This window comes from Scyliorhinus torazame, chromosome 3 (genome assembly GCF_047496885.1).
Source record: "Scyliorhinus torazame isolate Kashiwa2021f chromosome 3, sScyTor2.1, whole genome shotgun sequence".
In the NCBI taxonomy this organism is placed as follows: Eukaryota; Metazoa; Chordata; class Chondrichthyes; order Carcharhiniformes; family Scyliorhinidae; genus Scyliorhinus; species Scyliorhinus torazame.
In genome coordinates, this window is record NC_092709.1 from 154,139,521 (window position 1) to 154,167,333 (window position 27,813).

At 45.7% G+C, this 27,813-nt stretch overlaps 1 protein-coding gene across 3 annotated transcripts in view; it reads left to right on the top strand.

Annotated features, from left to right (window-relative positions):
* Positions 1-27,813, top strand: part of cc2d2a (coiled-coil and C2 domain containing 2A) — a 294,925-nt gene that overhangs the window by 229,722 nt on the left and 37,390 nt on the right. For 2 of the 3 annotated variants that reach the window (XM_072496407.1, XM_072496404.1), the window contains exons 31-33: positions 20,427-20,603; positions 26,998-27,018; positions 27,450-27,653. In XM_072496407.1, the coding sequence (XP_072352508.1) occupies positions 20,427-20,603; positions 26,998-27,018; positions 27,450-27,653 (402 nt within the window). The remainder of the gene's footprint in view (positions 1-20,426; positions 20,604-26,997; positions 27,019-27,449; positions 27,654-27,813) is intronic. The other variant, XM_072496406.1, reaches the window with a different exon arrangement.

Below are 27,813 nucleotides of genomic sequence, written 5' to 3' on the forward strand. Positions count from 1 at the left end.
TACTGTGCCACCGACCCACACATAGACATAGAATTGTGCTAACTACTCCTACACCGACCCACACATAGACGTAGAATTGTGCTAACTACTGTGCCACTGATCCACACATAGACATAGAATTGTGCTAACTACTGCGCCACCGACCCACACATAGACATAGAATTGTGCTAACTACTGTGGCACCGACCCACACATAGACATAGAATTGTGCTAACTACTGTGCCACCGACCCACACATAGACATAGAATTGTGCTAACTACTGCGCCACCGACCCACACATAGACATAGAATTGTGCTAACTACTGCGCCACGGACCCACACATAGACATAGAATTGTGCTAACTACATTCCCCACCGACCCACACATAGACGTAGAATTGTGCTAACTACTGTGCCACCGATCCACACATAGACATAGAATTGTGCTAACTACTGCTACACCGACCCACACATAGACATAGAATTGTGCTACCTACTGAGCCACCGACCCACACATAGACATAGAATTGTGCTAACTACTGACCCACCGACCCACACATAGACATAGAATTGTGCTAACTACTGAGCCACCGACCCACACATAGACATAGAATTGTGCTAAGTACTGCGCCACCGACCCACACATAGACATAGAATTGTGCTAACTACTGCGCCACCGAGCCACACATAGACATAGAATTGTGCTAACTACTGCGCCACCGATCCACACATAGACATAGAATTGTGCTAACTACTGAGCCACTGACACACACATAGACATAGAATAGTGCTAAATACTGCGCCACTGACCCACACATAGACATAGACTTGTGCTAACTACTGCGCCACCTACCCACACATAGACATAGAATTGTGCTAACTATAGCGCCACTGACCCACACATAGACATAGACTTGTGCTAACTACTGCGCCACCTACCCACACATAGACATAGAATTGTGCTAACTACTGCGCCACCGACCCACACATAGACATAGAATTGTGCTAACTACTGCGCCACCGACCCACACATAGACATAGAATTATGCTAACTACTGAGCCACCGACCCACACATAGACATAGAATTGTGCTAACTACTGCGCCACCGACCCACACATAGACATAGAATTGTGCTAACTACTGAGCCACTGACCTACACAGAGACATAGAATTGTGCTAACTACTGCGTCACTGACCCAAACATAGACATAGAATTGTGCTAACTACTGCGCCACCGACCCACACAGAGACATAGAATTGTGCTAACTACTGCGCCACCGACCCACACATAGACATAGAATTGTGCTAACTACTGAGCCACTGACCCACACATAGACATAGAATTGTGCTAACTACTGCGCCACTGACCCACACATAGACATAGACTTGTGCTAACTACTGCGCCACCTACCCACACATAGACATAGAATTGTGCTAACTATTGCGCCACTGACCCACACATAGACATAGAATTGTGCTAACTACTGCGCCACCGACCCACACATAGACATAGAATTGTGCTAACTACTGTGACACCGACCCACACATAGACATAGAATTGTGCTAACTACTGTGCCACCGACCCACACATAGACATAGAATTGTGCTAACTACTCTGCCACCGACCCACACATAGACATAGAATTGTGCTAACTACTGCGCCACCGACCCACACATAGACGTAGAATTGTGCTAACTACTGTGCCACCGATCCACACATAGACATAGAATTGTGCTAACTACTGCTACACCGACCCACACATAGACATAGAATTGTGCTAACAACTGCGCCACCGACCCACACATAGACATAGAATTGTGTTAACTACTGCGCCACCGACCCACACATAGACATAGAATTGTGCTAACTACTGAGCCACTGACCCACACAGAGACATAGAATTGTGCTAACTACTGCGCCACTGACCCAAACATAGACATAGAATTGTGCTAACTACTGCGCCACCGACCCACACATAGACATAGAATTGTGCTAACTACTGCGCCACCGACCCACACATAGACATAGAATTGTGCTAACTACTGAGCCACTGACCCACACAGAGACATAGAATTGTGCTAACTACTGCGCTACCGACCCACACATAGACATAGACTTGTGCTAACTACCGAGCCACCGACCCACACATAGACATAGAATTGTGCTAACTACTGCGCCACCGACCCACACATAGACATAGAATTGTGCTAACTACTGCGCCACCGACCCACACATAGACATAGAATTGTGCTAACTACTGCGCCACCGACCCACACATAGACACAGAATTGTGCTAACTACTGAGCCACCGACCCACACATAGACATAGAATTGTGCTAAGTACTGCGCCACCGACCCACACATAGACATAGAATTGTGCTAACTACTGCGCCACCGACCCACACATAGACATAGAATTGTGCTAACTACTGTGCCACCGACCCACACATAGACATAGAATTGTGCTAACTACTGCGCCACCGACCCACACATAGACATAGAATTGTGCTAATTACTGCGCCACCGACCTACACATAGACATAGAATTGTGCTAACTACTGCGCCACCGACCCACACATAGTCATAGAATTGTGCTAACTACTGCGCCACCGACCCACACATAGACATAGAATTGTGCTAACTACTGCGCCACCGACCCACACATAGACATAGAATTGTGCTAACTACTGAGCCACCGACCTAAACATAGACATAGAATTGTGCTAACTACTGTGCCACCGACCCACACATAGACATAGAATTGTGCTAACTACTGTGCCACCGACCCACACATAGACATAGAATTGTGCTAACTACTGAGCCAATGACCCACACATAGTCATAGAATTGTGCTAACTACTGTGCCACCGACCCACACATAGACATAGAATTGTGCTAACTACTGCGCCACCGACCCACACATAGACATAGAATTGTGCTAACTACTGCGCCACCGACCCACACATAGACATAGAATTGTGCTAACTACTGCGCCACCGACCCACACATAGACATAGAATTGTGCTAACTACTGCGCCACCGACCCACACATAGACATAGAATTGTGCTAACTACTGTGACACCGACCCACACGTAGACATAGAATTGTGCTAACTACTGTGCCACCGACCCACACATAGACATAGAATTGTGCTAACTACTCCTACACCGACCCACACATAGACGTAGAATTGTGCTAACTACTGTGCCACTGATCCACACATAGACATAGAATTGTGCTAACTACTGCGCCACCGACCCACACATAGACATAGAATTGTGCTAACTACTGTGGCACCGACCCACACATAGACATAGAATTGTGCTAACTACTGTGCCACCGACCCACACATAGACATAGAATTGTGCTAACTACTGCGCCACCGACCCACACATAGACATAGAATTGTGCTAACTACTGCGCCACCGACCCACACATAGACATAGAATTGTGCTAACTACTGCGCCACCGACCCACACATAGACGTAGAATTGTGCTAACTACTGTGCCACCGATCCACACATAGACATAGAATTGTGCTAACTACTGCTACACCGACCCACACATAGACATAGAATTGTGCTAACTACTGAGCCACCGACCCACACATAGACATAGAATTGTGCTAACTACTGACCCACCGACCCACACATAGACATAGAATTGTGCTAACTACTGAGCCACCGACCCACACATAGACATAGAATTGTGCTAAGTACTGCGCCACCGACCCACACATAGACATAGAATTGTGCTAACTACTGCGCCACCGAGCCACACATAGACATAGAATTGTGCTAACTACTGCGCCACCGATCCACACATAGACATAGAATTGTGCTAACTACTGAGCCACTGACACACACATAGACATAGAATTGTGCTAACTACTGCGCCACTGACCCACACATAGACATAGACTTGTGCTAACTACTGCGCCACCTACCCACACATAGACATAGAATTGTGCTAACTATAGCGCCACTGACCCACACATAGACATAGACTTGTGCTAACTACTGCGCCACCTACCCACACATAGACATAGAATTGTGCTAACTACTGCGCCACCGACCCACACATAGACATAGAATTGTGCTAACTACTGCGCCACCGACCCACACATAGACATAGAATTATGCTAACTACTGAGCCACCGACCCACACATAGACATAGAATTGTGCTAACTACTGCGCCACCGACCCACACATAGACATAGAATTGTGCTAACTACTGAGCCACTGACCTACACAGAGACATAGAATTGTGCTAACTACTGCGTCACTGACCCAAACATAGACATAGAATTGTGCTAACTACTGCGCCACCGACCCACACAGAGACATAGAATTGTGCTAACTACTGCGCCACCGACCCACACATAGACATAGAATTGTGCTAACTACTGAGCCACTGACCCACACATAGACATAGAATTGTGCTAACTACTGCGCCACTGACCCACACATAGACATAGACTTGTGCTAACTACTGCGCCACCTACCCACACATAGACATAGAATTGTGCTAACTATTGCGCCACTGACCCACACATAGACATAGAATTGTGCTAACTACTGCGCCACCGACCCACACATAGACATAGAATTGTGCTAACTACTGTGACACCGACCCACACATAGACATAGAATTGTGCTAACTACTGTGCCACCGACCCACACATAGACATAGAATTGTGCTAACTACTCTGCCACCGACCCACACATAGACATAGAATTGTGCTAACTACTGCGCCACCGACCCACACATAGACGTAGAATTGTGCTAACTACTGTGCCACCGATCCACACATAGACATAGAATTGTGCTAACTACTGCTACACCGACCCACACATAGACATAGAATTGTGCTAACAACTGCGCCACCGACCCACACATAGACATAGAATTGTGTTAACTACTGCGCCACCGACCCACACATAGACATAGAATTGTGCTAACTACTGAGCCACTGACCCACACAGAGACATAGAATTGTGCTAACTACTGCGCCACTGACCCAAACATAGACATAGAATTGTGCTAACTACTGCGCCACCGACCCACACATAGACATAGAATTGTGCTAACTACTGCGCCACCGACCCACACATAGACATAGAATTGTGCTAACTACTGAGCCACTGACCCACACAGAGACATAGAATTGTGCTAACTACTGCGCTACCGACCCACACATAGACATAGACTTGTGCTAACTACCGAGCCACCGACCCACACATAGACATAGAATTGTGCTAACTACTGCGCCACCGACCCACACATAGACATAGAATTGTGCTAACTACTGCGCCACCGACCCACACATAGACATAGAATTGTGCTAACTACTGCGCCACCGACCCACACATAGACACAGAATTGTGCTAACTACTGAGCCACCGACCCACACATAGACATAGAATTGTGCTAAGTACTGCGCCACCGACCCACACATAGACATAGAATTGTGCTAACTACTGCGCCACCGACCCACACATAGACATAGAATTGTGCTAACTACTGTGCCACCGACCCACACATAGACATAGAATTGTGCTAACTACTGCGCCACCGACCCACACATAGACATAGAATTGTGCTAATTACTGCGCCACCGACCTACACATAGACATAGAATTGTGCTAACTACTGCGCCACCGACCCACACATAGTCATAGAATTGTGCTAACTACTGCGCCACCGACCCACACATAGACATAGAATTGTTCTAACTACTGCGCCACCGACCCACACATAGACATAGAATTGTGCTAACTACTGAGCCACCGACCTAAACATAGACATAGAATTGTGCTAACTACTGCGCCACCGACCCACACATAGACACAGAATTGTGCTAACTACTGAGCCACCGACCCACACATAGACATAGAATTGTGCTAAGTACTGCGCCACCGACCCACACATAGACATAGAATTGTGCTAACTACTGCGCCACCGACCCACACATAGACATAGAATTGTGCTAACTACTGTGCCACCGACCCACACATAGACATAGAATTGTGCTAACTACTGCGCCACCGACCCACACATAGACATAGAATTGTGCTAATTACTGCGCCACCGACCTACACATAGACATAGAATTGTGCTAACTACTGCGCCACCGACCCACACATAGTCATAGAATTGTGCTAACTACTGCGCCACCGACCCACACATAGACATAGAATTGTGCTAACTACTGCGCCACCGACCCACACATAGACATAGAATTGTGCTAACTACTGAGCCACCGACCTAAACATAGACATAGAATTGTGCTAACTACTGTGCCACCGACCCACACATAGACATAGAATTGTGCTAACTACTGTGCCACCGACCCACACATAGACATAGAATTGTGCTAACTACTGAGCCAATGACCCACACATAGTCATAGAATTGTGCTAACTACTGTGCCACCGACCCACACATAGACATAGAATTGTGCTAACTACTGCGCCACCGACCCACACATAGACATAGAATTGTGCTAACTACTGCGCCACCGACCCACACATAGACATAGAATTGTGCTAACTACTGCGCCACCGACCCACACATAGACATAGAATTGTGCTAACTACTGCGCCACCGACCCACACATAGACATAGAATTGTGCTAACTACTGTGACACCGACCCACACGTAGACATAGAATTGTGCTAACTACTGTGCCACCGACCCACACATAGACATAGAATTGTGCTAACTACTCCTACACCGACCCACACATAGACGTAGAATTGTGCTAACTACTGTGCCACTGATCCACACATAGACATAGAATTGTGCTAACTACTGCGCCACCGACCCACACATAGACATAGAATTGTGCTAACTACTGTGGCACCGACCCACACATAGACATAGAATTGTGCTAACTACTGTGCCACCGACCCACACATAGACATAGAATTGTGCTAACTACTGCGCCACCGACCCACACATAGACATAGAATTGTGCTAACTACTGCGCCACCGACCCACACATAGTCATAGAATTGTGCTAACTACTGCGCCACCGACCCACACATAGACGTAGAATTGTGCTAACTACTGTGCCACCGATCCACACATAGACATAGAATTGTGCTAACTACTGCTACACCGACCCACACATAGACATAGAATTGTGCTAACTACTGAGCCACCGACCCACACATAGACATAGAATTGTGCTAACTACTGACCCACCGACCCACACATAGACATAGAATTGTGCTAACTACTGAGCCACCGACCCACACATAGACATAGAATTGTGCTAAGTACTGCGCCACCGACCCACACATAGACATAGAATTGTGCTAACTACTGCGCCACCGAGCCACACATAGACATAGAATTGTGCTAACTACTGCGCCACCGATCCACACATAGACATAGAATTGTGCTAACTACTGAGCCACTGACACACACATAGACATAGAATTGTGCTAACTACTGCGCCACTGACCCACACATAGACATAGACTTGTGCTAACTACTGCGCCACCTACCCACACATAGACATAGAATTGTGCTAACTATAGCGCCACTGACCCACACATAGACATAGACTTGTGCTAACTACTGCGCCACCTACCCACACATAGACATAGAATTGTGCTAACTACTGCGCCACCGACCCACACATAGACATAGAATTGTGCTAACTACTGCGCCACCGACCCACACATAGACATAGAATTATGCTAACTACTGAGCCACCGACCCACACATAGACATAGAATTGTGCTAACTACTGCGCCACCGACCCACACATAGACATAGAATTGTGCTAACTACTGAGCCACTGACCTACACAGAGACATAGAATTGTGCTAACTACTGCGTCACTGACCCAAACATAGACATAGAATTGTGCTAACTACTGCGCCACCGACCCACACAGAGACATAGAATTGTGCTAACTACTGCGCCACCGACCCACACATAGACATAGAATTGTGCTAACTACTGAGCCACTGACCCACACATAGACATAGAATTGTGCTAACTACTGCGCCACTGACCCACACATAGACATAGACTTGTGCTAACTACTGCGCCACCTACCCACACATAGACATAGAATTGTGCTAACTATTGCGCCACTGACCCACACATAGACATAGAATTGTGCTAACTACTGCGCCACCGACCCACACATAGACATAGAATTGTGCTAACTACTGTGACACCGACCCACACATAGACATAGAATTGTGCTAACTACTGTGCCACCGACCCACACATAGACATAGAATTGTGCTAACTACTCTGCCACCGACCCACACATAGACATAGAATTGTGCTAACTACTGCGCCACCGACCCACACATAGACGTAGAATTGTGCTAACTACTGTGCCACCGATCCACACATAGACATAGAATTGTGCTAACTACTGCTACACCGACCCACACATAGACATAGAATTGTGCTAACAACTGCGCCACCGACCCACACATAGACATAGAATTGTGTTAACTACTGCGCCACCGACCCACACATAGACATAGAATTGTGCTAACTACTGAGCCACTGACCCACACAGAGACATAGAATTGTGCTAACTACTGCGCCACTGACCCAAACATAGACATAGAATTGTGCTAACTACTGCGCCACCGACCCACACATAGACATAGAATTGTGCTAACTACTGCGCCACCGACCCACACATAGACATAGAATTGTGCTAACTACTGAGCCACTGACCCACACAGAGACATAGAATTGTGCTAACTACTGCGCTACCGACCCACACATAGACATAGACTTGTGCTAACTACCGAGCCACCGACCCACACATAGACATAGAATTGTGCTAACTACTGCGCCACCGACCCACACATAGACATAGAATTGTGCTAACTACTGCGCCACCGACCCACACATAGACATAGAATTGTGCTAACTACTGCGCCACCGACCCACACATAGACACAGAATTGTGCTAACTACTGAGCCACCGACCCACACATAGACATAGAATTGTGCTAAGTACTGCGCCACCGACCCACACATAGACATAGAATTGTGCTAACTACTGCGCCACCGACCCACACATAGACATAGAATTGTGCTAACTACTGTGCCACCGACCCACACATAGACATAGAATTGTGCTAACTACTGCGCCACCGACCCACACATAGACATAGAATTGTGCTAATTACTGCGCCACCGACCTACACATAGACATAGAATTGTGCTAACTACTGCGCCACCGACCCACACATAGTCATAGAATTGTGCTAACTACTGCGCCACCGACCCACACATAGACATAGAATTGTTCTAACTACTGCGCCACCGACCCACACATAGACATAGAATTGTGCTAACTACTGAGCCACCGACCTAAACATAGACATAGAATTGTGCTAACTACTGTGCCACCGACCCACACATAGACATAGAATTGTGCTAACTACTGTGCCACCGACCCACACATAGACATAGAATTGTGCTAACTACTGAGCCAATGACCCACACATAGTCATAGAATTGTGCTAACTACTGTGCCACCGACCCACACATAGACATAGAATTGTGCTAACTACTGCGCCACCGACCCACACATAGACATAGAATTGTGCTAACTACTGCGCCACCGACCCACACATAGACATAGAATTGTGCTAACTACTGCGCCACCGACCCACACATAGACATAGAATTGTGCTAACTACTGCGCCACCGACCCACACATAGACATAGAATTGTGCTAACTACTGTGACACCGACCCACACATAGACATAGAATTGTGCTAACTACTGTGCCACCGACCCACACATAGACATAGAATTGTGCTAACTACTCCTACACCGACCCACACATAGACGTAGAATTGTGCTAACTACTGTGCCACTGATCCACACATAGACATAGAATTGTGCTAACTACTGCGCCACCGACCCACACATAGACATAGAATTGTGCTAACTACTGTGGCACCGACCCACACATAGACATAGAATTGTGCTAACTACTGTGCCACCGACCCACACATAGACATAGAATTGTGCTAACTACTGCGCCACCGACCCACACATAGACATAGAATTGTGCTAACTACTGCGCCACCGACCCACACATAGACATAGAATTGTGCTAACTACTGCGCCACCGACCCACACATAGACGTAGAATTGTGCTAACTACTGTGCCACCGATCCACACATAGACATAGAATTGTGCTAACTACTGCTACACCGACCCACACATAGACATAGAATTGTGCTAACTACTGAGTCACCGACCCACACATAGACATAGAATTGTGCTAACTACTGACCCACCGACCCACACATAGACATAGAATTGTGCTAACTACTGAGCCACCGACCCACACATAGACATAGAATTGTGCTAAGTACTGCGCCACCGACCCACACATAGACATAGAATTGTGCTAACTACTGCGCCACCGAGCCACACATAGACATAGAATTGTGCTAACTACTGCGCCACCGATCCACACATAGACATAGAATTGTGCTAACTACTGAGCCACTGACACACACATAGACATAGAATTGTGCTAACTACTGCGCCACTGACCCACACATAGACATAGACTTGTGCTAACTACTGCGCCACCTACCCACACATAGACATAGAATTGTGCTAACTATAGCGCCACTGACCCACACATAGACATAGACTTGTGCTAACTACTGCGCCACCTACCCACACATAGACATAGAATTGTGCTAACTACTGCGCCACCGACCCACACATAGACATAGAATTGTGCTAACTACTGCGCCACCGACCCACACATAGACATAGAATTATGCTAACTACTGAGCCACCGACCCACACATAGACATAGAATTGTGCTAACTACTGCGCCACCGACCCACACATAGACATAGAATTGTGCTAACTACTTAGCCACTGACCTACACAGAGACATAGAATTGTGCTAACTACTGCGTCACTGACCCAAACATAGACATAGAATTGTGCTAACTACTGCGCCACCGACCCACACAGAGACATAGAATTGTGCTAACTACTGCGCCACCGACCCACACATAGACATAGAATTGTGCTAACTACTGAGCCACTGACCCACACATAGACATAGAATTGTGCTAACTACTGCGCCACTGACCCACACATAGACATAGACTTGTGCTAACTACTGCGCCACCTACCCACACATAGACATAGAATTGTGCTAACTATTGCGCCACTGACCCACACATAGACATAGAATTGTGCTAACTACTGCGCCACCGACCCACACATAGACATAGAATTGTGCTAACTACTGTGACACCGACCCACACATAGACATAGAATTGTGCTAACTACTGTGCCACCGACCCACACATAGACATAGAATTGTGCTAACTACTCTGCCACCGACCCACACATAGACATAGAATTGTGCTAACTACTGCGCCACCGACCCACACATAGACGTAGAATTGTGCTAACTACTGTGCCACCGATCCACACATAGACATAGAATTGTGCTAACTACTGCTACACCGACCCACACATAGACATAGAATTGTGCTAACAACTGCGCCACCGACCCACACATAGACATAGAATTGTGTTAACTACTGCGCCACCGACCCACACATAGACATAGAATTGTGCTAACTACTGAGCCACTGACCCACACAGAGACATAGAATTGTGCTAACTACTGCGCCACTGACCCAAACATAGACATAGAATTGTGCTAACTACTGCGCCACCGACCCACACATAGACATAGAATTGTGCTAACTACTGCGCCACCGACCCACACATAGACATAGAATTGTGCTAACTACTGAGCCACTGACCCACACAGAGACATAGAATTGTGCTAACTACTGCGCTACCGACCCACACATAGACATAGACTTGTGCTAACTACCGAGCCACCGACCCACACATAGACATAGAATTGTGCTAACTACTGCGCCACCGACCCACACATAGACATAGAATTGTGCTAACTACTGCGCCACCGACCCACACATAGACATAGAATTGTGCTAACTACTGCGCCACCGACCCACACATAGACACAGAATTGTGCTAACTACTGAGCCACCGACCCACACATAGACATAGAATTGTGCTAAGTACTGCGCCACCGACCCACACATAGACATAGAATTGTGCTAACTACTGCGCCACCGACCCACACATAGACATAGAATTGTGCTAACTACTGTGCCACCGACCCACACATAGACATAGAATTGTGCTAACTACTGCGCCACCGACCCACACATAGACATAGAATTGTGCTAATTACTGCGCCACCGACCTACACATAGACATAGAATTGTGCTAACTACTGCGCCACCGACCCACACATAGTCATAGAATTGTGCTAACTACTGCGCCACCGACCCACACATAGACATAGAATTGTGCTAACTACTGCGCCACCGACCCACACATAGACATAGAATTGTGCTAACTACTGAGCCACCGACCTAAACATAGACATAGAATTGTGCTAACTACTGTGCCACCGACCCACACATAGACATAGAATTGTGCTAACTACTGTGCCACCGACCCACACATAGACATAGAATTGTGCTAACTACTGAGCCAATGACCCACACATAGTCATAGAATTGTGCTAACTACTGTGCCACCGACCCACACATAGACATAGAATTGTGCTAACTACTGCGCCACCGACCCACACATAGACATAGAATTGTGCTAACTACTGCGCCACCGACCCACACATAGACATAGAATTGTGCTAACTACTGCGCCACCGACCCACACATAGACATAGAATTGTGCTAACTACTGCGCCACCGACCCACACATAGACATAGAATTGTGCTAACTACTGTGACACCGACCCACACATAGACATAGAATTGTGCTAACTACTGTGCCACCGACCCACACATAGACATAGAATTGTGCTAACTACTCCTACACCGACCCACACATAGACGTAGAATTGTGCTAACTACTGTGCCACTGATCCACACATAGACATAGAATTGTGCTAACTACTGCGCCACCGACCCACACATAGACATAGAATTGTGCTAACTACTGTGGCACCGACCCACACATAGACATAGAATTGTGCTAACTACTGTGCCACCGACCCACACATAGACATAGAATTGTGCTAACTACTGCGCCACCGACCCACACATAGACATAGAATTGTGCTAACTACTGCGCCACCGACCCACACATAGACATAGAATTGTGCTAACTACTGCGCCACCGACCCACACATAGACGTAGAATTGTGCTAACTACTGTGCCACCGATCCACACATAGACATAGAATTGTGCTAACTACTGCTACACCGACCCACACATAGACATAGAATTGTGCTAACTACTGAGCCACCGACCCACACATAGACATAGAATTGTGCTAACTACTGACCCACCGACCCACACATAGACATAGAATTGTGCTAACTACTGAGCCACCGACCCACACATAGACATAGAATTGTGCTAAGTACTGCGCCACCGACCCACACATAGACATAGAATTGTGCTAACTACTGCGCCACCGACCCACACATAGACATAGAATTGTGCTAACTACTGAGCCACTGACCCACACAGAGACATAGAATTGTGCTAACTACTGCGCCACCGACCCACACATCGACATAGAATTGTGCTAACTACTGAGCCACTGACCCACACAGAGACATAGAATTGTGCTAACTACTGCGCCACTGACCCACACATAGACATAGAATTGTGCTAACTACTGCGCCACCGACCCACACATAGACATAGACTTGTGCTAACTACTGCGCCACCGACCCTCACATAGACAAAGAATTGTGCTAACTACTGCGCCACCGACCCACACATAGACATAGAATTGTGCTAACTACTGAGCCACCGACCCACACATAGACATAGAATTGTGCTAAGTACTGCGCCACCGACCCACACATAGACATAGAATTGTGCTAACTACTGCGCCACCGACCCACACATAGACATAGAATTGTGCTAACTACTGTGCCACCGACCCACACATAGACATAGAATTGTGCTAACTACTGCGCCACCGACCCACACATAGACATAGAATTGTGCTAATTACTGCGCCACCGACCTACACATAGACATAGAATTGTGCTAACTACTGCGCCACCGACCCACACATAGTCATAGAATTGTGCTAACTACTGCGCCACCGACCCACACATAGACGTAGAATTGTGCTAACTACTGCGCCACCGACCCACACATAGACATAGAATTGTGCTAAGTACTGCGCCACCGACCCACACATAGACATAGAATTGTGCTAACTACTGCGCCACCAACCCACACATAGACATAGAATTGTGCTAACTACTGAGCCACCGACCCACACATAGACATAGAATTGTGCTAAGTACTGCGCCACCGACCCACACATAGACATAGAATTGTGCTAACTACTGCGCCACCGACCCACACATAGACATAGAATTGTGCTAACTACTGCGCCACCGACCCACACATAGACATAGAATTGTGCTAACTACTGCGCCACCGACCCACACATAGACATAGAATTGTGCTAACTACTGCGCCACCGACCCACACATAGACATAGAATTGTGCTAACTACTGAGCCACTGACCCACACAGAGACATAGAATTGTGCTAACTACTGCGCCACTGACCCAAACATAGACATAGAATTGTGCTAACTACTGCGGCACCGACCCACACATAGACATAGAATTGTGCTAACTACTGCGCCACCGACCCACACATCGACATAGAATTGTGCTAACTACTGCGCCACCGACCCTCACATAGACATAGAATTGTGCTAACTACTGAGCCACCGACCCTCACATAGACAAAGAATTGTGCTAACTACTGCGCCACCGACCCACACATAGACATAGAATTGTGCTCACTACTGCGCCACCGACCCACACATAGACATAGAATTGTGCTAATTACTGCGCCACCGACCTACACATAGACATAGAATTGTGCTAACTACTGCGCCACCGACCCACACATAGTCATAGAATTGTGCTAAGTACTGCGCCACCGACCCACACATAGACATAGAATTGTGCTAACTACTGCGCCACCGACCCACACATAGACATAGAATTGTGCTAACTACTGTGACACCGACCCACACATAGACATAGAATTGTGCTAACTACTGTGCCACCGACCCACACATAGACATAGAATTGTGCTAACTACTGCGCCACCGACCCACACATAGACATAGAATTGTGCTAACTACTGCGCCACCGACCCACACATAGACATAGAATTGTGCTAACTACTGCGCCACCGACCCACACATAGACGTAGAATTGTGCTAACTACTGTGCCACCGATCCACACAAAGACATAGAATTGTGCTAACTACTGCTACACCGACCCACACATAGACATAGAATTGTGCTAACTACTGAGCCACCGACCCACACATAGACATAGAATTGTGCTAACTACTGAGCCACCGACCCACACATAGACATAGAATTGTGCTAAGTACTGCGCCACCGACCCACACATAGACATAGAATTGTGCTAACTACTGCGCCACCGACCCACACATAGACATAGAATTGTGCTAACTACTGAGCCACTGACCCACACATAGTCATAGAATTGTGCTAACTACTGCGCCACCGACCCACACATAGACGTAGAATTGTGCTAACTACTGCGCCACTGACCCACACAGAGACATAGAATTGTGCTAACTACTGCGCCACCGACCCACACATCGACATAGAATTGTGCTAACTACTGAGCCACTGACCCACACAGAGACATAGAATTGTGCTAACTACTGCGCCACTGACCCACACATAGACATAGAATTGTGCTAACTACTGCGCCACCGACCCACACATAGACATATACTTGTGCTAACTACTGCGCCACCGACCCTCACATAGACAAAGAATTGTGCTAACTACTGCGCCACCGACCCACACATAGACATAGAATTGTGCTAACTACTGAGCCACCGACCCACACATAGACATAGAATTGTGCTCAGTACTGCGCCACCGACCCACACATAGACATAGAATTGTGCTAACTACTGCGCCACCGACCCACACATAGACATAGAATTGTGCTAACTACTGTGCCACCGACCCACACATAGACATAGAATTGTGCTAACTACTGCGCCACCGACCCACACATAGACATAGAATTGTGCTAACTACTGCGCCACCGACCCACACATAGTAATAGAATTGTGCTAACTACTGCGCCACCGACCCACACATAGACGTAGAATTGTGCTAACTACTGCGCCACCGACGCACACATAGACATAGAATTGTGCTAACTACTGCGCCACCGACCCACACATAGATGTAGAATTGTGCTAACTACTGTGCCACCGATCCACACATAGACATAGAATTGTGCTAACTACTGCTACACCGACCCACACATAGACATAGAATTGTGCTAACTACTGAGCCACCGACCCACACATAGACATAGAATTGTGCTAACTACTGAGCCACCGACCCACACATAGATATAGAATTGTGCTAACTACTGCGCCACCGACCCACACATAGACATAGAATTGTGCTAACTACTGCGCCACCGACCCACACATAGACATAGAATTGTGCTAACTACTGCGCCACCGACCCACACATAGACATAGAATTGTGCTAACTACTGAGCCACTGACCCACACAGAGACATAGAATTGTGCTAACTACTGCGCCACTGACCCAAACATAGACATAGAATTGTGCTAACTACTGCGGCACCGACCCACACATAGACATTGAATTGTGCTAACTACTGCGCCACCGACCCACACATCGACATAGAATTGTGCTAACTACTGAGCCACTGACCCACACAGAGACATAGAATTGTGCTAACTACTGCGCCACTGACCCACACATAGACATAGAATTGTGCTAACTACTGCGCCACCGACCCACACATAGACATAGACTTGTGCTAACTACTGCGCCACCGACCCTCACATAGACAAAGAATTGTGCTAACTACTGCGCCACCGACCCACACATAGACATAGAATTGTGCTAACTACTGCGCCACCGACCCACACATAGACATAGAATTGTGCTAACTACTGCGCCACCGACCCACACATAGACATAGAATTGTGCTAAGTACTGCGCCACCGACCCACACATAGACATAGAATTGTGCTAACTACTGCGCCACCGACCCACACATAGACATAGAATTGTGCTAACTACTGAGCCACCGACCCACACATAGACATAGAATTGTGCTAACTACTGCGCCACCGACCCACACATAGACATAGAATTGTGCTAATTACTGCGCCACCGACCTACACATAGACATAGAATTGTGCTAACTACTGCGCCACCGACCCACACATAGACATAGAATTGTGCTAACTACTGCGCCACCGACCCACACATAGTCATAGAATTGTGCTAAGTACTGCGCCACCGACCCACACATAGACATAGAATTGTGCTAACTACTGCGCCACCGACCCACACATAGACATAGAATTGTGCTAACTACTGAGCCACCGACCTACACATAGACATAGAATTGTGCTAACTACTGTGCCACCGACCCACACATAGACATAGAATTGTGCTAACTACTGTGCCACCGACCCACACATAGACATAGAATTGTGCTAACTACTGAGCCACCGACCCACACATAGACATAGAATTGTGCTAACTACTGCGCCACTGACCCACACATAGACATAGAATTGTGCTAACTACTGCGTTGACCTTGGGTAAGGTGCTCTTTCCAAGAGCCGGCGAAGACTCAATGGGCCGAATGGCCTTATTCTGCATTGTAAATTATATCCCCCTGCCATATTAGTTTAAACCTTCCCCAACCGCTTTGGCAAGTCCCATCAGTCCTGGCCCTGCCCGTCCAGTTTGTACAGGTCCCACCTCCCCCAGAACCAGTCCCAATGCTCCAGGAATCTGAAACCTCCCCCTCTTCAGCCACGTATTCATCTGATATATTCTGCTATTTCTACTCTGATGAGCACGTAGCTCTGGTAGTAATCCGGAGATTACTAACTACCTTTGAGGTCCGTCTTCTCAACTTTCTTCCTAACTCCCTATATTCTCCTTTTTGGACATCATCCCTTTTTTTAACCGTTTGTACCAATGTGTACCATGACCACTGGCTGTTCATCCTCCCTCTCCCTCCAGAATACCTGAACCCGCTCCTAGCACCAGGGAGGTAACACGTCATCCTGGAATCACGTTTGAGGCCACAGAAACACCTATCTATTCCCCTTACAATTGAATCCCCTGTTGCATTCCCACATGTTTTACTTCTCCCCTCTGCAGCAGAATGAACCATGGTGCAACAAATTTGGCTGTTGCTGCTTTCCCCTGAGAGGTCATTCCCCTCAACAGTATCCAAAGCTGTATATCTGTTTTGCAGGTGAATGGTCGCAGTACATTTCTGCACTGCCTGCCTAGCTCTTTTGCCCTGCCTTGTGGTCCCTCATTCCCTGCTTGCCCGTGGAGCCAGAGCCTGCAGTGTGACCACTTCTCTATGCTTGCAATAGTTAATTGCCAATACCAGAGAGATTGACTGGCAGAAATTAACAAAATCACCCGGTTAGACAGGTACCTGCATTTGTAGTCACAAAGCTTCAGTTTCTGTTTGTATCTGCTTGGCAAGTTTAGCAACTTAATGACATTGCTGCAAGTTGGTGATGGAGCAAACAGTGAAATGCCGTTTCACAAACCAGGCTGTCGAACAATGCAGCTTGCATAACCTTTGCATATTGCCATTTAACTGTGCTTCTGTTCCTCGCCATATTATTTACGCAAAAATAACAAGTTCTATTTCTTTTATGTAAACATATTGTCCAAATTCAGTATTTCATTGTTATTTTGACGACAAAATAAAGCCCACTTTTAGCTCAGTGGAAGCCTCTGACATGGAAGTTCTTTGCTTAAATCATACTCTGGGACTTAAACATATCTAAATAGGTTATTGCATCCGGGCAGCCATGGAGGAGTGTGATTGTTGACCTTCAGACGAGATGTTAAACCGAAGGTCCACTCTACCTCAGTTGGTTCAGGTGGATGTAAAAAAAATTATTTTGGTATGATTCATACATATGATCATAAGATTCATACATATGAACATACAATTTAAGAGCAGGAGTATGCCATTCGGCACCTCAATCCTACTTGGCCATTCAATAAGATCATGGGAGCCTCTATTTTCCTGTCTACCCCCTTTCCCCTTTCACTCTCTTGTCAGTCACCAATCGATCCAACTCGCCCTTAAAAATATTCAGTGACCCTGCCTTCTTTGCTCTCTGAAGGAGACTAAACCACAGAACAATGACCCTCAGAGAAAGAGTTTTCCTCATCTCCATCTTAAATGGGATATTTAAATTATGCTCCTTTGTTTTAGATACACCCACAAGGAGAGACATCCTCTCAGCATCCACCCTGCCATGTTCCCTCGGGATCATATATGTTTCAATAAGATCACCTCTTATCATTCTGAATTCCAGTAATGGGTATAGGCCCAACCTGTTCAACATTCTTCATGAACAACCTCTTCAACCCAGGAATAAGCTGAGTGAACCTTCTCTGCACTGCCTCCAATACAATCATATCCTTTATAAAATAAGGAAACCAAAACCACACACAGTATTCAAGCTGTGGTCTCACCAACACCGTATACAACTGTAGCAAAACATCCCTACTTTTATATTCCACACCCCTTGCAATAAACAACGGAATCCCATTTGCCTTCCTAATCATTTGCTGTACCTGCATACTATTTTTTGTGATTCATGTAACAGGACACCCAGATCCCTCTGTACTGCTGCACTGCAAGAGTTTTACAATCTCTTTCTACTTAATCAGGTATTTTCCCAGTGTCTTAGTTAACATTCCTTCCTCAGGTTACACCGGTAAAAAGAGATCAGTCCTAATTAGATTTGCACAGTGGTTAGCACTGCTGCTTCACAGAGCCAGGGACCCGGGTTTGATTCCAGCCTTGGGGTGACTGTGTGGAGTGTGTATGTTCTCCCCATGTCTGCAAGGGTTTCCTCTGGGTGCTCCGGTTTCCTCCCACTGTCCAAAGATGTGCAGGTCAGGTGGATTGGTCATGATAAAAATTGGGCCTTAGTGTGCAGGATGTACAGGTTCGGTGGGTTATGGGTGTAGGTGCTGTTTCAGAGGATCGGTGCAGACACAATGGGTCGAATGGCCTGCACTGTAGGGATTCTATGATTCATCATGTTGCAGTTTGTTGGATCTTGTCCAATATGCCGACAGACTGTGAGGCACTCTAACTTTCAAACCCCACCATTTCTTTCTATAAATTAATGCAATTCCATACCTGGTCACAATTTTAGATTTGACAACAGTGGAGAAATTTTGGCCGAATTGGCAATTGGTTTGAAAGTAAAGCATTTTATATTGTCTATTTTACAGCTTGATGGCACCTTCAGGATTAATACACCCCCAGTCCTCCTGGGATACAGCAAAGAGCGCAATCTATCCAGTGAAAGGGGATGGGAGGCTGTTCGAAGCCTTAGTGAAGGCTCTTATTTGTCCCTCTTCATTACCATTGAACCCCATCTTGTACCTGGAGAATCTGCAAATGAAAAGGTAACATGCATTCTTAATTTTACAAGTGCTGCCAGAGAGACAGCCTTCCAAAAGTGTCCTTCAGCTTGCCTATCTCAGGTCCTTTTATCCCTCTCAGTAACATTAAGAAATGCTTCACCAAATCATATAAATGTTTGTGTACACGTGCTTTCCAGAGAAGTCAGCCGAATTCAAGGATGGAGCTAATTTATGCACACAATTGATACAGTTTGCAAAACTTCATCATCACTATCTGGGTACGTGTTTGGACTGTGAGGCTGCTGACTCTCCTGCCTCCACCATTCTGCAAGGCAACAGCAGGTCCAATCATGACTGCCATCTACCTTTGCATCCTCCAAAGTCAGTACCCCCTCTAGGCAGTGCCCAGGGACACTAATTTGGCATTGAGCTGTCCCCCAACCCAATTAAAATCAGCCTTGTGATGCTTACGCAGGGTGGGATCAGAACCCTGGTTTCCTTTTCTCCTGTTTGGACCCCATGCCTATTTTTATTATTCTTCAAGTAATTATTCATATCCCATTCATAAGAAATTATGGATTCTACTTCCATGATTGTTTCTGGTAGAGAGTTCAATGCTCTAAGGACATTTTTGAAAAGGAAAGTTGAGAGATATGTTCTAAGGACATTCTTGAAAAGGAAAGTTGAGAGATCTATTTAAGATGTTCTTCAGTTCCTATTGAGTGAGATGCTAACTGCATTAACTCTTCCCCAGTTTTAGGAATAGTTACAGTGGATGGTTGAGCCCCAATCTGAGGAATACAATGCTGAGAGAAGAGCAGAGCAGGAGGAGCAGATGGCAGAGGAGCTTTTGACTGCGCAACTAGCATTGTGGAACAGTTATTTTCCAGTATTGCAGAGTAGGTTTTGTACATGGATGTTAGAATGAAATTTACTAAGCAGCATAAAGTAAGAAAGAAAAGATAATTGTTTTATATTGACTAATCAAAATATGAATATGTTTGGAAAAGGTTTCTGCTTTCAATGAGATAATATCTCATCAAACCTCTACCTCTATATGGGTTAACACTACATGCAAAAAACTATTTATTTTTCAGGGTGGAGAAGGTGACTATAGAATTTGTGTTTGAAACCAGGGGCAGTGAACAGCAGTGTGTACTCTAGGCAAATGCTAACAAATGACATATTCCTAATACTGGACACCAATATCTATACTAGCTTGAACTCAGTAGGGATCATTTTGGCTTTGTGTCATTGTACAAAATGAGCAATAACAAATCAGCAACCCATTTTACACGTCACCTGATTTTAATTTCCATTGATGTCATTGGAAATAAAAACTTGCACGAATGTAACACAGACTGCCAATTCACTATTTCCCATTTTGCCCAGTCACATCAAGTAAAATTGCTCCTAATGATTTGCTTCCAACGGTAGCTATGTCTATGATATATTTCCCCATGGTTCTCATTTGGTTACAAATATTTTATGTCTACACAAATACCCTTTATGCTGCAGTTACTAATTGACAGAATTGTAGATTTAGAGCGGTGTTAGATTGGTTTCAATACAGATATTGGTGGGCAATTGTCTCAATATTTTACATTGAGAACTTTAAAACTAACTTCCCCTGGGACATCAAAGAAATCCCTGCTGACCTCAGGGATGCAGTCATCGCCACCATCTTCAAGAAAGAAGACAAAGCAGACTGTGGGGGAACTACCGAGGAATCTCCCTACTCTCCATCACTGGGAAAGTCATCATTGTGAGCCGCCTTCTCCCAGTCTCTGAAGAAACCCTTCCAGAAAGCCAGTGTGGCTTCTGACCAAACTGGAAATATAGGCATGATTTTCACTGCTCGGCAACTTCAACAGAAATGCCAAGAGCAACATCACCCACTCTACATGGCCTTTATCCATCTGACCAAGGCTTTAAGTCATGGTAGCACAGTGGTTAGCACTGTTGCTTCACAGCACCAGGGTCCGGGGTTTGATTCCCGGCTTGGGTCACTGTGCGGAATCTGCACTTTCTCCCCGTGTCTGCGTGGGTTTCCTCCAGGTACTCCGGTTTCCTCCCACAAGTCCCGAAAGACATGCTGTTAGGTGAATTGGACATTCTGAATTCTCCCTCTGTGTACCCGAACAGGCCCCAGAATGTGACAACCAGAGGCTTTTCACAGTACCTTCATTGCAGTGTTAATGTAAGCCTACTTGTGACAATAAAGATTATTATTTAGTCAATCAGGAAGTACTGTGAAAGACCCTGCCAAACTCCTGTTGTCCAGGGAAATTCATCAACATTCTCCAACTCCTCCACAACATGATGTCGGCAACAGTCACCGATGGAAATAAGACAGAAACCTTTGCAGTCAAGACTGGAGTAAGCAGGGATGTGTCACAGCCCCTACCCTTTTCTCCATCTTCATCACCATGATCCTTCACCTTGTCAAGAACAAGCTCGCAGTGGAGTTAACATCATCGACAGGAAAGATGGAAAACTTTACAACCTCAACCGGTTGAAATCCAAGAAGAAAGCGACACTGTAATCGCTCGTGGAATTTCAGTATGTGGATGACATCACCATCTCCATGATCGCTCTCAGAAAAGAATCTTCAAGTCACGCTTGACACCTTTGCGGAAGCATCCCAAAGAATCAGCCTCAACCTCAAGAAGACTAGAGTCTTTTACCAACCTACCCCAGGCAAGATCCGGTCTCTCCTTCATGGAGAGATGAAAAACATGGAACGTTTTTCCTACCTAGGGAGCCACTTCTAATTTAAGGCTGACATCGCTGGAGATCCAATGTTGTATCTAATCCGTAAGCACCTCCTTCAGCCCCTAAGGATGAGAGGCTTTGACATCTGTGTTGACACCAGGATCCTCAAGTACAAGGCAGTTGTCCGCCCAACTCTTCTATATGGCTCAAAAACCTGGACTACTTATAGACGCCATCTCAAGGCCGTGGAGAGATACCCATCAACGCTGTCTGAGATGAATTCTCCACATCAACTGCGAGGACAGGCGCACTAACATCGACGTCCTTGAAGGAGCCATGAGTACCAGCATCGAGGCCATGATCATCCAAAACCAACTCCACTGGGCCAGCCATGTGCTTAGCATATCAGAGGCCCGACTGACAAAACAAATCTTCTTTGCCAAGCTCAAAGAAGACTTCCGAACAAGAGGAGGACAAAGGAAGCACTTCAAAGATATTTTGAAGGTTTACCTCGAAAAATACAAAATCGACCTCAGAAGAGACCTACTTGGAGGAACCTCCTAATTGAAGGGATATTTCTTCAAGAACACCCAACAGCAAGAGGAATCCCAGGAAAGGAGCATGAGAAAGGAATACCAGCAATCTCAAGTCCAAGGACCAATTCCACCTCTCGGAAACACCTGCCACGTTTGGGGTCGGCGATGCGGCTCTGGGATCGGGCTCATCAGCCACGCAAGAACTCCTCACAGGACCCATGACCAGCGACGTGGAGTTTCTTAGGTGGACAATCATTCTCGTTAACGAGTGATTGACAAAGAAGAAGCAGAAGGGTATGACGACAGTAACTGCTGCTGTGATCTCGGTAGAGGCCAGTAACTCTCTTTTAAGAAGAAATCTGAAATGGCAGTTATTTACTGAAAGCATAAAGCTGCAAAGTTCCACGGTTTAAACCAAAACAATTTTTACAATGGAAGAGGCAAACAAAGCAAACATTCAATACTAGCTCAGGCAACCCAGAATCAACGCAAGTTAAACATTGATGAATAAGCAAGTTGAGGTTGATTACAAACTATAAATTACTCCTTAAATAGCAGATAGATCTCAGACAGATGTTCTGAAATGACCCAGCAGTTCACTCAGTGCACAAGTCATCAATCTCAGTCACAAATGTCTTCAAAACTCTGTCTTTCTCATGAAGAATTTCAGTTCCTTTCCTTCTAGGATTTGGCCTGATTCTCCAATCAACAGCAGTGCCCAACCAACCCGAATTCCATGGGCACAATCTTCACCAAAAATGGCACATGTTTGCAGAATCTTCCAACGCCCACTTATAACAGTCTAGATTAATTGATCCACCAATATTTTCATTGTTTAATAGAAATAGCTGTATTTACCTATTCCCAGCTTCTTGATCCAGCAAAGAACAAAGAACAATACTGCTCAGGAACAGGCCCTTCGGCCCTCCAAGCCTGTACCAGTCATGAAACCAACCTTTGCCAAAACCCCCTATCCAATGTTTTTCAAGACGCCTTTTGAACGCCGTTAATGTATCTGCTTCCACAACCTCCCCTGGCAACACGTTCCAGGCACTCACCACCCTCTGCGTAAAAAATCTGCCTCGCACATCTCTAAACTTTGCCCCAGGGACCTTAAACCTATGCGCCCTGGTGTATGGCCCCTCCAACCTTGGAAAGAGTGCATGCACATCCACTCTATCCATGCCCCTCTATCAGGTCACCCCTCAACCTCCGTCTTTCTAATGAAAACAGTCCCAGTCTATTTAGCCACCCCACATAGCTAACACCCTCCAGAACAGGCAATATCCTGGTAAACCTCCTCTGCACCCTCTCCAAAGTCTCCACATCCTTCTGATAGTGTGGCGACCAGAATTGTGCGCAATATTCCAAGTGTGGCCTTAACAAGGTTCTATACAACTGTAGCATGGCTTGCCAGTTTTTATACTCGATGCCCCGTCCAATGAAGGCAAGCATTCCATACGCTTTCTCGACTACCTTGTCCACTTGTGTTGCCACCTTCAAAGACCTGTGGACCTGTACGCCAAATCTCTCTGACTTTCTATATTCCTAAGAGTTTTACCATTTACGGTATATTTCCCCTCTATGTTGGACCTACCAAAATGCTTACCTCATATTTGTCCGGATTAACTTCCATTTGCCATTTCTCTGCCCAAGTCTCCAACTTATCTATATCCTGCTGTATCTTCTGATAATCCTCAACACTATCTGCCACTCCACCAACCTTGATGCCATCCGCGAACTTACTCATCAGATTGGCTACATTTTCCTCCAACTCGTTTATGTACACTACAAACAACAGAGGCCCCAGCACAGATCCCTGTGGAACACTACTAATCACAACCTCCCATTCAGAAAACCACCCTTCTACTGCTACCCTTTGACTTCTGTGACCATCTTACCACCTCATCTCTGATCCTGTGTGACTTTACCTTTTGTACCAGTCTGCCATGAGGCACTTTGTCAAAGGCTTTACTGAAGTCCATTTAAACAACATCCACCGCCCTCCCCTCACCATCTCCATCTTCTTCAGCCTGACTCTACGTGCCACTCAAATCTTCATCATCTGGTGAGATCTGATGGCTCTATGTCCTTTTATATGCTTCTGATTTGTTTTGAGGATTTATACCAGAGGTTCAAAGGCATTGCTTAAGGGCAGTTGGGGATGGGCAATAAATGATAGTCTAGCCAGTTTCCGAATTCCATTCCAGCCTTTTTTTTTTGTTTAGAATCTGGAACGGAATGGTCAATTTCTTTTCTCTGGTTTCCTTTTCTGTTGCCCTTTTCAATTAAGGTCAGTCTCAAAATGGAAATCCAAACTTTGAAACCATGAATTCCATCACCCATAGATCACTGTGGGATTAATAGTTAAGTTACACAACAGCATTGGTGAACTCTGGCAGCATATTACTAACGGATGCCTCCAAGGGCAGCACAGTGGCACAGTGGTTAGCACTGTTGCTTCACAGCAGCAAGGTCCCAGGTTTGATTCCCCGCCTGGGTCACTGTCTGTGAGTCTGCACGTCCTCCCTATGTCTGCATGGGTTTCCTCCGGGTGCTCCGGTTTCCTCCCACAAGTCCCAAACGACGTGCTGTTCGGTGATTTTACATTCTGAAGTCTCCCTCAGTGTTCCTGAACAGGCGCCAGAATGTGGCAACTGGGAGCTTTTCACAGTAACTCCATTGCAGTGTTAATGTAAGCCTACTTGTGACAATAAAGATTCTTATTATTACGAAAGGGATACCTTTTGTAAATGCGGGCAAGAAAAAGCGCAAAAAAGCTGAGTTTCTTTAATAAGATTGAATATTGGACATAATTCGGGTAGTAATTTTCTGCCTTTGCATTATTGTTGGACACTTCACTTGGTGATGCATATGTTGGAACTCTGGCTGCACACTCCACTTGATATCCAACCGTTTAAAATGAATGGTTAACAAATCATGAACATCAGTATTTTGTATTATGATGGACAAGACTCAACATCAGGAGCAGACATTTAGAAAATTATCCTCTAAAAAATATACACACATTTTATTTGCCTGTCTAAACCAATCTACACTGTGGAATGTTTTGAAGCTTTGCTTTGATTTATTCAGATTTCATGACTGCGTGCTCCGCATCTATTCTTCTCCCGCTCTTTATATCTGTCTCTCTTCTCTCTCACATTTTGACTCCTGCTTTACAGAGGATCAAGATGCTAAAAAAGGTAAAATACCCCTCACCTTGCTGGTTTATCTGTTTGAGCTGCTTAATGTAAACAATAAAATATTTCTAGCAAAGGACTTTAAATAGTTCAAGCGCTTATCAACAAATGTGGATTATTTTAAACTTGTTTTTTCTTAACACATTGCACACCTTAAAGAATATTAACAGGTTAATTCAAATATCACAAACTAGCGCCGGTCAATTTGCAGATGAGTGAAGCCTCCTTGAAGTGTGCAACATCATTTTCTTCTGATTTGTTTTGCGGATTTATACCAGTGGTTCAAAGTCATTGCTTAAGGGCAGTTAGGGATGGGCAATAAATGATAGCCCAGCCAGTGACTCCCAAACCCCGCAAAATGAATTTTTAAAAATGTAGGCGTTTTGCTGAAAATCTTGCTGATACTTGCTGAAATGCTTTTATTTGATTTTCAGTTTGAGACTCAGGAAGATGAAAAACTACTTCAAAGAGCAGAAAAGTTCCAGAAGGAAGTGAAGCAGAAGTTCCCAAATCGCCGATGTGTTACTTTGGCCACAGACCTCACGGGCAAGCTGGTGTTTGTGACACGGTTCATCAATCCACTTTTTCCACCTCAGGAGCTGCTTGATGCCTTTCCTAATGACCTTGAGGCCACTACAGTGAGTTCTTTTTATGCAACAGCTAAAAATGAAAATGGATTGGATATCTTCTGCTTTGTATGCAAACATTCCACAGCCAAACTGTTGACTAGATTTGTTCTTATGAATGAGTTTGCGAAATGAACCGCTAAATAACCAGAGAATACAGGCCAATTATCAA